This window comes from Bombyx mori, chromosome 6 (genome assembly GCF_030269925.1).
Source record: "Bombyx mori chromosome 6, ASM3026992v2".
Classification (NCBI taxonomy): Eukaryota; Metazoa; Arthropoda; class Insecta; order Lepidoptera; family Bombycidae; genus Bombyx; species Bombyx mori.
The window spans coordinates 9,018,912-9,034,609 of record NC_085112.1 but is presented as its reverse complement, the minus strand read 5'-3'; the positions used below and the strand labels follow the sequence as shown (position 1 = coordinate 9,034,609).

Genomic DNA, 15,698 nt, shown 5'->3' with positions numbered 1-15,698 from the left:
TTGGTTTCGAACAACAGTTATTAGAACAATAAGAAGATTAGGTTTTGTCACTCTCCCAATTATGCCAAAAGAAATATTTATATCAAATATCTCATTATGCTCATAGTCAGCTCGAACGCCACTTGTTCACTTTCAAAGTGTATAATGAAAAAATAGACTAAGCCACTGCAGTAATAGTAACGTGGAGCTTAGCTAACATTGTCTTCCATCACGGACAACAGAAATATCGTTATTTATTAAAGACAGCTGAAGCGCTCAAACAGTGATGGAACATTCGCATGTCGATAAACAAAAAAAAACAGTGAATTCTTATAAGTAATACTGTAGGTTGAATATTTTGCGTACAGAGATTTTTCACTATGCCGTTTCGATAAAAACTATTCTATTCTACCGTGAAGCAGAAATGCGTTTCGGTTTGAAGGGTGGGGTAGCCGTTGTAACTATACTGAGACCTTAGAACTATATCTCAAGGTGGATGGCGCATTTACGTTGTAGATGTCTATGGGCTTCAGTAACCACGTAACACCAGGTGGTACTTGCGGCAGGCAGCGGCTTGGCTCTGCCCCTGGCATTACTGAAGTCCATGGGCGACGGTAACCACTCACCATCGGCCGCCGTATTCTCGTCTGCCTGTAAGGACAATAAAAAAAAAAGGTGGACTGTGAGCTCTAACCACCCATCTAAGCAATAAAAAAAGCTCTTTTCTTTATTAAGAATCAAAGTCTGTCAATACCTTTTTAAAACTGTTTAATTATTAATTGATCTCGGCAGAAACAGATTCTTTTGGCTTTGTAATTACAATTAAGAGTAGATAAATTGCGAAAGTCTGATCGAGGCCTACTGATTTTTCACCTCATTTAGACTCGCTGATTGAGTCGTTCCGATTCCAGAAACGTGCCCAAGGCGACGGATTAGCTTCACTATTGTAAGCCGCTGCGTACCCTTTCTAAATGCTCCTGCCCGAAGGCAGTATTCTAATCTTGTCTTACTTTGCTAAATAAACTTTTGTGAAAGAGCAAATTATGTGATACAACCGACTCAATTAATTCAGGTAAATCCCTGACAAACATAATGAAGGTATTTGAATAAAGGATAATATATAATTTAATTAAATCTATAAAACCTGTCAGTGGTAGACCTTGTTAAATTTTACTACCTCAAATCAATGCATACCTTTAATAACTGATTTTCGACAAAACAAAGTACTGAAAAAGACTAAATTATTTAATGAATATAAAAAAAGATACAATAAATCAATGATTATCAATTTTAATCAGATTTCAACTTTGTCATACTATCGATACTTTACGGTCCAAAATTGAAGCATCACTAGCTTGACCGCCCTGTGAGCTCCAACAAATAGAGAATGGTAGTTGCAGTAATAATAGGCGGCCATGTAACAACCGGCAAAGCGTTAAAATTTATATTAAAAACAACCTCACTGACGCATCGCACGACCTCGAACAAAACATTTGAAACGCAACGAGTCGGAAGATTTTAATTTACAAAGCTCTCGGTTGTTTGAATTATATTACGTTTCCATGGAACCAGATTCCTGTCTTTAGCTTCGCATTTAAAATATCGGCCCGACGATATTTTCACAATTTACATTACATCACATATGTGTATATGTGAAGCGTCGATAAATAAAATGTAATTAATATTTTACTGATCATTCTAAACCAGAAATATTCAGTTATACTGTACTACTTACTGATACTGTAGTATATTTTTTAGAATTATTCTATGTGAATAAAGTTATCTGGAAGAGGTCGCTTTTAGCGATAAGCCGTCCATTTCGCAATCTATACCAGTTTACTGATTCCTTTCAAAGTAGATTAACTTTTTATTTGTAATAAAATATCCCCTCTCTCTTTTCTACTCTCTAAACCACTTTCTGTCATATAGCAATCACATGTTCAAGCCTCAAAGTAGGTGTTATACCCAATGTCTCATACCTGGCTTGAAGACAAGAATAAATAGACCGTGACCATAACCAGGCTCTTCAGGTAGATGTGGGGTTGGACGATAAACTAAGTCTTTAAAAAAAATAATACTTCTCTTTACTCATTTCATCCTTAAACAAAGCTAATTAATATACAAGACCTTGACATTATGTTAAAATATTTTTACAGCGTTTGTCTGAAGGGCTCTTTCATACCTTTTGCCAAATCGACAGAAAGCGTGACCTACATACTTAAATATTGTATAACCTTGTATAACGTGTTCAAAATACATGAATATCAATTTAATGTTTTAAATATTTATGAGACCTCTTTGAAGTTTAATTTAACAAACCGTATCCTCAACTAAATAAAAGGAGTAGTTTCTTTTAAATTTTTTAACTAAATTTAAATTTATATTGAATTAAAGTTTTATTATTAACCGACGCTGACAAGTACGTTTATAATTATATTACGTATATAATTTATTTGTTTTATTCCGAGATTGTAGTTATTATTTTTATTTAATTCTGGTATAAATGAAATGTCAATGAATGTAATATGGATGCAAAATCTGAAGTAAATGAAATAAATAAATAAATAAAAAACAAACGTGTGGCACTCGGGAACTGGGAAAGCTATTGCATAGCATTTTTTATCAACTTATTTATACTATTTTTATATTATAATTGCAATTATAATTAGACAATGATAATTGAATATTAAAACAATAATAAAACAAGACCACGCTATATTAAACATTAATAAAAGCAAAACATTAACTGTCCCCTCCACACTCATAAGCTAGATCGCGCGAGAGAGAGATGGGCAGACTTTTCATGATGCGCATGCAGTGTGACGTCACGCCACGCGCTTATTCACAAACACTATACAAGCGCAACGTGTGAATGTGTTGAACGCGAGCTACACGGCAGGCGGAGTGAGGGTGTTAGGTTTTTTTCGTTACGGAAATTCATGATTCGGTCGCGGCGCTCAAGGCCCGTGATAAAAGCTATGCAATAGCTTAAAATAAATAATTCGATTCATACTTTTCTAACTTTTACATTTTAAAACAAAAATAAAAGAATCATCAGTCACTGTTGCGAATAACAGAATAACCAAGAAAGGTAACGTAGGGCACGATCTACAAAACGGACAAGGAAAATAAATGAAGGTAATCACATTAATTAGACGCTAACTTCACCAAGTTTACGCGTGGCTGTAACTCACACCGTAATCCTACACACAAGACTTCTAATTGTTGTACCGACCTACATAACTCGAGTGCGTGTAAATAAGGAATTATTACGAATGAAACTACATAGATTATAACGGTTATTATAACGTTTGTTCAGTAATAAAAAAACATTTAGACAACAAATCATATTAATGCCACAAAATTGAAAATGTCTCGTTAGCTAATTTATCGTTTTGTAAAACGACGTATTGTTTGTGGAACAGCCTACGAACGATTGAAACAAAATATTCAAATTATTCGTAATCACTTCGTACCAACTGGCTTTAATAAAGCATTGCAATTATATATTTATTGTGATAGGGTTGTTTTGATCTTTGATTGAGCCATTAACTTGATTGCTATACTTTGGGAATTCAGTACTAAAAGTTGGGTAAAGTGTTTTAATTAACGTCTTAACTCGGTGCCAGCGAGCGGAGTACTATGAAGTTTACGAATTAACTGAAATATCCGCTGCGCTCTCGTACAGTGTTGATTTAAAATATTTAAAGAGTTTTTTTTTTTTACTTGATTCAAGTCGCTTATTTCACTCGGCATTCGTAACTATTAATTAGTTTGCCTCGCGTTACGGATTTGTATTTAATTTTTTTTATTTCAGTCTCTTTCTCCTTGCACTCATTACTCAAGTTTCATTTAGCAAACTCCATTCATTTGCAACTTTGTTATTTAAGCTGCAATTATTCATTTCGTTTAATACTTTAGTTGTACCTTACGAAATGCCGTAGAAGAAGATTTCAAGTTAATTTTTTTTTTTTTATTGCCTTTGTAGGCAGACGGGCATACGGCCCACCTGATGGTGAGTGGTTACCGTCGCCCATGGACTTCAGCAATGCCAGGGGCAGAGCCAAGCCGCTGCCTACCGCTTAATACTCTCCACAAGCCTCGTTTGAAGAAGGATTTTTTTTATTTTTATTGAAGGTGATCGCCGTAAGCCTTTTGATACCCAAAACAGATGAGCCGCGTGATATAGCCGATGTATCGTGGACATTTATTTGATAAAGCGTATGTAGGACGTGACGAGAATGTAATAACGGAACATTATGTACAACGTCAATCATGGTCACAGATTTAATATGTGAGCCGAATACCTGGCGTCTTGTCTCATGGCATCACATTAACATCCATTAACAACCGTAGTCTGATTATGCATTTGTTTGGGTCGGCGAATGATTAATATCAGATTAATCTAGATTCATACTTACATTAATTACAAGTATGTATTATTTTTGGGAATCATCAGTTTTCGCTTATTTTTTTTCGATTACGGTCTCACTGACTAGTTCTAGAATTTTAGCATTGCTTTTCTGACACAAGCTCAATTTTGAAAAGTATATCTCCTCAAAACTTTCGAAATCGGAATTCCGTATTTTGTTTTCTACATTTTAAATTTTCAATGTTAGGAGCTTAGTATTTTTCTTCAATATTAAAATATCGACTAATCGAATATGTTAAAGGCAAAACTGTAATTAATGAAAAATTCACTATCCAGACTGCGTACTTTAAACATATTTTTACAGTTAAACGGTAGCTTAATAGGATCACATACAAATTTAGAATCGATTTTTTTTTCTATTTTCGAATGGTTGGATTTCGTCCATGTTCCACTTCTGTAGATAAGTACCATTTTACTTACTTAGTACTACGCGTCTCTACAAGAATCTCCACCACATTCTTACGTAAAATTTTCGAGTTTTTTGGGCACATTGCCCGCCTGTTTCCGCCGTGAAGCAGTAATGCGTTTCGGTTCGAAGGGTGGGGTAGCCGTTGTAACTATACTGAGACCTTAGAACTTATATCTCGAGGTGGGTGGCGCATTTACGTTGTAGATGTCTATGGGCTCCAGTAACCACTTAACATCAGGTGGGCTGTGAGCTCTTCCATCCATCTAAGCAATAAAAAAAAAAGAAGAAAAAAAGAACATTGTGAGGAAAAAGGATTACAATCTCGAAAAAACTGCTCAACACCGGCAACGTTGAAGAGCCCAGGAGGCGTAATCAAGTTAAGACGACATTGGACTGCAGCATCACTAACGCTATCCACTGCGCAGAGGACAAGAACGAAAGGAGGTACATAGTCCAAACAAAAGTGCTCGGTTAAGGTCACGACCCTCAGGATGCCAGGAGGAGAAGCACTTTAGTACTTAAGTGCGTATTTTATTAGAAAAAATGGCTTAAGTCATACGTACGAATGAATTCCACTATAATCAAATAGCTTCATGCAATTAAATCCGCAAAATATATTTATATTATTTGCGTGACTTCATACGATTGAGACATAGACATAGACTTTGTCTCTCAAGATGGGTTGCAGCATTCGCGTAATGTTGTCTATGGATTCCGATAACCACTTAACAGAACTAGCTAGACCAGGAGCTGCTTCACTAGTCCACGTAATAAAAATATTACAAAAAAAGCTCGGTCATTCCTAAAGTATAAACTGAAATTCGGACTACTCTTTTGTTAAAATAGACGTAGCCCTTACGGCTACAGTGCGTACCAAAATTTTGATAAAAACATACAGCACTCGAAAAACAAGAGCATCCATTAGAAGCATCGTATAACAGTCAGAAATTTAAATTCAAATCTAAAAATACTGCAATGCTAGCTGAATTTAAGTAATTAGAACAGAAACACACACCAATTAAACCCGACAGCGTATCTTAAGTAATTCTAGTTTTTTTTTTGCTGACTGATAATATACTTAGAGTTACTTTAATTAAAAAAAATACTAACGTAGTTCTTAAGTTATTTGTAATACTATGTAACACTATATATCTATGTGACACTATGAGACTATGATGTCTCGAAATAAAAGATTTTAATTTTATTTATTTATTTTCATTAGACAACGAGTCCAACTGGTGTTAAGCCCATTTCATTCATCGTATTTACAGGTGGCGAAACGTATAAGATTATTAGATGCAATACGGAATGAGTAATAAATCATCTCTTATAAAATATAGTGTAGCATTAATGAAACGCCATACTAAGGCAAATCTAAAAGCAAAGCAAAGCAAATTGAAAACGTATAACCAGTTTAACGTTTTTATCTAAAGATTCAATTGCAATTCAATAAAGCTTAAATTTTTAGCAAAAGTTCATAAAGATGAACTAATTACTAGAAGAATACTATTAGCATTACCAAAGCAAAGGCAACATATTATTGATTTATTTATCTAACACTATTATCAAAGATGCAAAACTTTAACGTTTTCATAATAAATATATTTAATTACCTATGAGCTTCCCGGTGGAAGATAATTTCTTAATAAATAGTTACGTTTACCTAAAGGAAGTGTGGCGGGAACATTATATGGGCGTAATGGATTAAGCGTGTAAGTTTCGTTTAGAAGCTTTAGCTTGTGCAGCTAAATAATAAAACGGGAACTGTTTTCATTCGGCACGTTTCAATTTTAGAAACTTTTCATGAAAACAATAATTTTCTAAAACATATTTTTTCAGAACGTAAAATAAAAATACTAATAATTACTTATGCGCATTGTCTGTATGTATGCCACCATTCTTTATTGTGTCTATGTGCACCATGATCCTTATTGTGTGTATGTGTAGCACCATCCTTTGCCATACGTATAAATATAAAATATAAAAATACGTATTGTTAGGCGCCGGGGTTCGGGATAAATAAAATTCCACCAAAGTACAACTAAAACTGTATTCAACGCTTAGAATACTTAAAACACTTTAAAATTCTTAATTCGCTTCTTCCACTTTGCTTCAGGTAATTCCTTAACTGTTTCGCTTCGAGTAGTCCCGATTACTAAGTACCATCTCTGTAACGCTTTTATAGCCGACACCACATCCCTAGAATTATCGAGAATATTCCACACATCTCTAATATTGTGTTTCCGCTATCTGACAATAGATGGTGTTGTACTTCTCGAGCGTTCTAGGAGCTGCTAGATCCTACGATATTCGTTCGACTTTTTGGCGATAGACGGCGTAACTCTTACCGGCGTAACAATATTAAATAATAGCAGTTACGATTTTGTTATTATCAACGAGCTTAAACTGTTAATTAAGATAAATTAATTCAGATGCACCATACATCCGCGCCACAAACAACATCGGTTAAATATGTAAATCATAGAAAAAGCCTTTCGTAGCGAACGAACCAACGGATGCGCTTTCAAACTCCCATTAACATAATATATTCCAGTCTGTCAATGCTGGCCTTAAATTACGAGGGCATTACTTTAGTGCGTTGCCAATCGCGAAAAGTGATCACGTATTTTTTTAACGCCATCGAGTCGATTCCATCTAGTTTAATAATGTCATAACCAGAGTCGCGATATCGGAGAAATACATCGCCCTACGCTCGGATTTCTAACAATAATTCATTTCATGCGTGGAGCTCTTCGAAAGGGGTGAAATGTATTATGCAAGATCTATGCAGGAATATTAACATTTTATTTGACCGCTTCTTTAACCTTAATAAATATATACATATGTACATTTCGGCGCAACAAATAGTTAAACTTAACTGTTTCCTAAATGCTACGCATGTCAACTGCTTAAGACGGTATTCAAGAGAGTTCATGACTAAGCTCACAAAGCAGCAACGCTGACGTCATCATTTTAAAAACGCCATGGAACCAGCTAGCTCTGTTAAGTATGTGGTTGATAAAGTCAGTATAGGTTGTACTACTCTTATCAGCTAAATATATCTGAGATATTCTACAATTGTAACAGGCTAGAGTAAATCACGCAATAGTCTGTCAATCTAAGGATATGACCTCGACCCCAATATATAATAGTTTAAAGTACTACTTTTAAACTATTCTTTTTTTTATTGCTTAGATGGGTGGACGAGCTTACAGCCCACCTGGTGTTAAGTGGTTACTGGAGCCCATAGACATCTAAGACGTAAATGCGCCACCCACCTTGAGATATAAGTTCTAGGGTCTCAAGTATAGTTACAACGGCTGCCCCACCCTTCAAACCGAAACGCATTACTGCTTCACGGCAGAAATAGGCAGGGTGGTCTTACCTACCCGCGCGGACTCACAAGAGATCCTACCACCAGTGAATTCGTTCGTAGTACTTTCATTATATTCTCCAACATAGTCCTATACGCTGTAAAATGTTTTTGGTGTGTTAGTACAACCGTTCACCCGATTTCTACCGTAAAGGAATCATGGGTTCCGGTTTAATTGGTATCGGTCAGCTATTTTAAAGATATTTTTCTGTCTAATTGCTCATAATAATAATAATCATAATAGGCCATAGTAATCTAATTCTTCTTATTCTTCTGGTCGCGATGTATGTTACAAAAAATGATAAATGCTATTTAAGACAATAGAAGGTAAACTTATTATAATCATTTTTTATTAGTGTCAGTAAAATGTACATCGACATTTATACACTAGAAGACTTTGTTTGCTTAAAAATAATTTGCTTGCTCTTTTACTTGAATACAAAGTTGTTAATGAGTTTTAAAAATTAAGAAAACAAAGACAAAATGGAACTGCATGTAATGAATGCGTTATGGTTATCGTTTAGTTCCTTTGAGACAACTGTCTCAATTATTGTCATTTCATTGTAATATACGGGTATTCATTTAGATTTACTGCATCTTTGACGAGTTCGTTCACCTTTGTTTTCGTATTTGTCACCTTTTGTTCGTGAACTGTAAAATTAATACTTGTTAGTTCGTCGTGATTTAAAAATAAAAGAATTCCTTACTTCAAATCAAATAATAAAAATAAAAAAACTTTTTAGTTTTTTTTGTATCAATTTTAAATTTTAAATAAGTTGAAACAAAAAAAAATTATTAAGATGTTCAATTAATTGTTAGGACTTGTGAATCGGAGCAATCTCGTAGAGCATCTTGAGTATATAAGCCCCACTTACACATGTTGATGCTAACGCCTGGTGGCTTTGCCTATTTAAGTCCCAAAGGGGTCACGCATTCTTCTCTGAAGAAATCAATAGCCGCTAATGAACTCTCACAAATATATCGAGATGGGATTTTACAAATTATTCCTCGACTTAAGCGTGAGCTCATCTGCCAAACCACACCCGATAACCAAAAATTCTGTTCCCATTTTTGGATCTATAGCCTGGTAATAAAACAATATAATCGAATTGATTCTCAATTTAATAAATAAGCAATTGAAGAACCAACACTTATTTCTCATAATCTCAGTCAACGTTTACTAATCAGCCTTTCAAACCTCAACCTCGGGCGGAGTACTATACAAACCGATATTCACTGTTCAGTCGTTTCGATTTATTTAACGTTGGGACCGAGAGTCCTTAATTACTTTTTTGTTTGAGCTTTAAAACGAAAGTAAGGACATTGTTAAAGAAGATTCGAGGCTTAGGCGTGCAAATTGAAATAGTGCCCTCAGTTTATCAAATGGAATGTTTGGTCTTGTAAAATTTACTCGATCCAAATTAGTTTTAAACTAAGCCCTATTTAAATTGAAATCGGAGCGTACCAGACACTTATTCGGCTAGCCTGCCAGACACTTATTCAGCTAAAACACATAATTGTACAGCTTTATTATCACTGTTCTTTGAATCAAAATATAGTTAAATAATATTTAAATTTCAGTGAAAAGTAGTAGCACAGCCGCGTCTGGTTTTCGTAATCTCTGATTTTTATTTTAGGAAAATACAAAATTTTGTTAATGCAATTCGTTATTTCGATCACGTAGGACTTTTAATAGCCGACAGAACCGGCCGCCGCTCCGGATTAAAATGTCAGTTACAGAAGACTTAATAATAAAGACCTTTTTAACATTTCGCGTTGTATGAAATGAGCAAATCAAAATTACAACAAAATTCAAGTGTCGTCTCCTACATGCGATAAGGAGAACAACTCATTCAATCATCGTACAGTGATTGCTTCGATCAAGTTTAAAGTAAAATTTATATTGCTTAAATGTTACGATGTTGATTATAGAGTACGTAAGTTTAATAAATTATCGGCAAACTGCGCTGAAAAGAACTTAAACACAATACCAGGGCGGCGACTCGCAATTTTCTCCCAGTGCCGGCAGTACGTATTTTACTGCTCTGCTTACCCGTTCATTTTTAAAATACGATGTTCGACAAATTCACTTAATGCCGCGTTAAATGAACCGTGTTCGCATAATAAAAGATTTTATACTCAAAACGATTTCAGAACGGACGATATTTCCGTGAAACGAGAAAATACCGCGCTCCACGTCGACGCTTCGTCTCCTCTCTAGTGACGTTGGAATCTTTTTTTCGCACTTCAATTGCTACGGATTTCGAGGAAATAAAGTTAGAAAAAACACCACATACAAATAGCGTTCTGCTTACCTAAATACTTCGCTTGAAAAGTGAACTCAGACTTTTCAAAATACATATCAAAGCACTGTGTTATATTTATCTTATACCTTTAAACGAGCAATTCTTGTATACTAATACATACTGATATAATCTGAATCTCGGAAACGGCTCCAACGATTTTCATAAATTTTAGTACACAGGGGATTTTGGGGGCGATAAATCGATCTGGCTACGATTTATTTTCAGAAAATGTTGTTTTATTCGTGTTTACAATAATCAACTCTTCCCGACATCTATTGGCGAATAATAATACTATTTTTCTTAATTGAGGGCAACTAACCGTTTTAAAGACACAACAAGATGGCGTTATCAAAAAAAAACCGAGCAAAACTCGGTCATCATCTAGTAATCATATTTAAAAAACCCCAGTGACTCTTAAGAGATCTGCAATAACGAAGTTAAGGATATTAGTTAATAAAGATGAAATAAATACTACACTTTTAGCTCAAAGCCGTTTGCTTGAAAGACCATAATTACTCCGAAAAGCGACGCCAGAAAAAATCCTCGCTAACTTTTTTTATTTCAATGAGCATGTCAGTGGAAGCTCATCATCAAAGGATTGCATAGCTTAACTTTTATCGCAGTTTCGCTCATAAAAAGAATTCAGATTTTAAACGTTCTTTTTTCACTGTTTTACTCTCTCAATGAATTTCAAATAAAGTTTCGCCGCTTCAAACGCTACTACTATGAAACAAATAATACTAGAGGTCCCGCAGTAGTCGAAATTCGACTATAATTAATTGGAATTGTAAGTTTGTACACAATTATGATTGTATTTTATACTTCTATAATCACAAATTTCGCCAAGACTACATTATAAAAAATATTAACAAAGACAAACAATATTTAATCTATTCTCAATTTGACAACAGACGTCAAGAACAAAAGTTTGTCAATAAATAGTAGGTATGCATGCGTGTGTGCGTCAAATACATGGTATGTAGTGTGTGTAATTTTTTCTTTATTGATTTCATGTATCATTTATGCATTATTTTAAAAAAATATTAGCATTGTGCACTTCTTCTCTATATTCTCTATAAGTGTGGAAAATTTCATACTCCTCCGTCCGCACAATTTTCGTAAAAAGGGATACAAAGTTTTTGCTTCACGTATTAATATATAGATACAACGAGACGCACTTCACTTGTACGAACGTATTAAACAGTTTATTGGATTCGGTGAGGAGTATTTCTTTTTTTTAAGCGGTTGTCTATAGGGCTTTAAAAATGGAACAATGTAAGTGGATTCGGTTGTACGCAGAACGACTGATCCCAGAGGCCTTTTAACGCATAAAATATTCTCACATGGTTTATTTCCGTATGTTCGTTTTTCAACCCTTTGTATTTGTGAAGTAGGTACGGTGTATATTATTCAGGATCCATTTTCTTGAAACGTGATGGTACGAGTCAAACATTACACGATAATATTTACCTAATTTTAATTTTAACTTTTCGTTTCACAAAATTTTTTTATTGCTTAGATGAGTGGCCGAGCTCACAGCTCACCTGGTGTTAAGTGGTTACTGGAGCCCATAGACATCTACAACATAAATGCGCCACCCAAACAAAATTGTTATTTTTATTTAGTTCCGAGCATTTTCATATTTATCTACCTTGAGATATAAATTCTAAAGTCTCAAGTATAGTTACAACGGCTGCCCCATCCTTCAAACCGAAACGCATTACTGCTTCACGGCAGAAATAGGCAGGGTGGTGGTACCTACCCGAGCGGGCTCACAAGAGGTCCTACCACCAGTATGAAATCTATAAAATCTTCATCGGTAAACTTTGTTGAAGGGTTTATTTTATTTCAGTGGTGGAAACTTATAGAGGTGAGAGCCTCGAATTGTCCCACGTGCAAAGAAACGACATGGGAACTTATTACTGCATCGCAAGCAACGGGGTCCCGCCCACTGTCAGCCGCCGTTACCAAGTCGAAGTTCATTGTAAGTTATGTTCAATATTCACCGTGAGGAAGATAATTTATTGCAAGTGCATGTTCAATTTTTATACTTTACTATCCTTGTAGATTATATAAATAACCATGAGAATCCGTAATGAAATTTAATTAAATTTTAATATTTTAATAAGAGCTTCTTAGGTGAACAAACTAGGTATTTTAGTCTTTTTTTATTTTTTTATTGCTTAGATGGGTGGACGAGCTCACAGCCCACCTAGTGGTTACTGGAGCCCATAGACATCTACAACGTAAATGCCCCACCCACCTTGAGATATAAGTTCTAAGGTCTCAGTATAGTTACAACGGCTGGCCCGTCATTCAAACCGAAACGCATTACTGCTTCACGGCAGAAATAGGCAGGGTGGTGCTACCTACCTGTGCGGACTCACTAGAGGTCCTACCAATAGTCGTAGTTCATTCAATGTTATGCGTTTACCGAAGCTCGTATCTACAGAATTAGATCAAAGTTTCATGACCATCCATCCATATTTGAGAAACAAAACGATTTTTTTTAATTATTCATAATCAATCATTGCTTCATTTTTTTTTTTAAAGTCAGGAAATCGTTGTGTCATTTTGTAATCATCCGTGAATAGCTGAACTTTTAGGTAAAGTTTTTCTTTTCTTCATGTGCTTTCAATAGTTATACCACAAGTGAAAGTGACGAACCAACTGGTGGGAGCTCCGCTGGGAAGCGACGTAGAACTGCAGTGCTACATCGAAGCCTCTCCTAAAGCGATGAACTCTTGGTCTCGGGAAGACGGTAACTATTCATCATGATTGGATTGAATGTTTAAACGTAAATCATCTAAATCAAATAAGCAAGAAATCATCTCAAATTTTAAATAATACTAGCTGACCCGGCAGACTTTGTAGTGCCTCAATCGATAAATAAAAGACATAATCTTTTGATTTAATAAACTTAAAACAAACAAAATGATTCCATCCGAGGGGGACACATCAAAGGAAAAACAAAATTGTTATTTTTATTTAATTCCGGGAATTTTCATATTTATCTACCTTTTAAACCTTCCCTGGACTTCCACAAATAATTCAAGACCAAAATTAGCCAAATCGGTCTAGCCGTTCTCGAGTATTAGCGAGACTAACGAACAGCAGTTCATTTATATATATCGACGCTTGAAAGGCAAACGTGACTAAGCGACAATGCGTGAACTTTATAGTAGACTAATTTAAAGTTGAAATACCTGAAAACAAAATTTATTTTAACGAATCTAGCTGTAGTAGAATCTAGCTAGTAGCTGTAGGATTGAAATGATTTTAATAGACCTAGAAATATATATTTTTTACGCATAGAATATGGTCATTGCCTATCATTTATGTACAAAGCAGTTATTGTCGCTTAGTCATGTTTGCCTTTCAAGCGTCGATATATATAGATTTATATCTAATATTTATTTTACAATATTGGAAATCCGACCATAATCAAGAACACTTCGAAATTAAATACATGCTTTTAATTTCATTTTCTATTTTCATTTGTAACTAGCATTTTTTCCTGTAAAGGTGTGCAAAAAATCTAAGCAATACCCGACTTTTTTAATAATACGAAAACTTGATAGAAGCTATTAACAAAATAATAATAATATAATATGAAACCCGTCGCAAACTGAATAGAAAAAGGATGCTGACTAAGAAGATGATATGAGATTTAGTTATCATATAGATTTATAAATATATACATTAAATTGCTTATACAAAACATTCAGTATTTCTGCGTTCTCGTTACTTGCTTTAAGAGAAAACAATAATCACATGTTAGTGAACGATAAGACAGCCCATTACACTTAGTGCATTTTATATTATCTTGTGTTAGTTATTACTGTGTTGTCATAAAACTTCGCGCATCGTATCATTCTCCTGCCCTTCTTTCAGTTACCTGGGGTCGGCGCAACATGTTTTCTCCTTCCATACTCCTCTATCATAGTAATATACAATTTCTTCGCTCACTCCCCTCTTACATATATCGTCTTTCACGCAATCCATCCATTTTTTCTTAGGCCTACCTCTTCCACTGTAGCCTTTAAAACTTCACGCGTATGTACATAATATCGAAAACATAATTATGAAACTTAATAATCGTGTAAAGAAACTGTTAAATAAGTGGGTTCTTATTGAATACAATAAGAACGGTAATACAATGGTAATAACCATCAAGCAATGATAAGTACAATGGATAGTAAAATAATAATACTGTTACGAAGGTAAGAGTAACGCCATCTATCGTTAAATAGCAGAAACGAAAGAACTAGTAAGAAGTACAACGACATCTATTATCAAATACCGGAAACACATGTCGAAACCACTCAACCTGTCAGGAATGTTCTTCATAATTGTAGGGATGTCGTATCGACTGACATGAAGGCAGTTAGTAATTGAAACATCTCGAAGCGAAACAGCGAACGGATCACCTGAAGTGAAACGGAAGAAGTTAACTGAGAATTGTAAAGTGTTCGTTAAGTGTTTTAACTGTTAAATAGATTTTAATTTGTACTTCGAATTTTTATTTATACAGAACCCACCGCGTAACAATAGTTATTGGTTTTGTTTAGTAATTCATGTCGAAACAAATTGAAATTCGAATTTTAGGACGTAATACATATATGCACGGGCAAGTACTACTCTATTGCTCGTGTCTATTCCGAAATAATTATGAGTTCCAGTTTGATGAGTGATATAATTGTTGTACAATACAATTGAGATGTTATGTCGCAAGGTGGACAGCCACTTTCAGCTTTTTTTGTTTTTTTCGGCTCTCGTAAGCACTTAAGATTTTTTTTTTTTTCTTACCTATGCTGATAGCCTTGAGAGGCTATTTCAGCTTCGCCCTAACGTTAGTAGGTGAGCTCGCGGGGCTCAACCGGAGAGTTGCTAACACTGACCCTAGCAAGAGCAGTGCTTCACAGAATCTACTACCGGATCGGAAACGCGACCCACTGAGAAGATCCGGCGAGAAACTCAGTGGGCTGTGTCTATGGGTTAGTTCGCTCGTCGAGCCCTTCGTCGCAAGCGACGGGTTCGACGAGGACGGTGACCGGTGCTTGTGGTGCCTAAAAGCACCGTTAATGGATCAGGAGGATCCGTAATGACGTGCTTTGGGCGACGTCGACGGTTTACCATTCGGTCTACTGGGTCGGGTATGTAATTTCCAGCGGCTACGATGAGAGGGTTCTCATGTCG

At 35.2% G+C, this 15,698-nt stretch overlaps 1 protein-coding gene across 2 annotated transcripts in view; it reads left to right on the top strand.

The window, feature by feature from the left end:
- The window catches only part of LOC101746954 (lachesin), a 126,211-nt gene that overhangs the window by 104,617 nt on the left and 5,896 nt on the right, over positions 1-15,698 (top strand). For both annotated transcript variants that reach the window (XM_038011548.2, XM_062669092.1), the window contains 2 exons: positions 12,352-12,483; positions 13,141-13,260. In XM_038011548.2, the coding sequence (XP_037867476.1) occupies positions 12,352-12,483; positions 13,141-13,260 (252 nt within the window). The remainder of the gene's footprint in view (positions 1-12,351; positions 12,484-13,140; positions 13,261-15,698) is intronic.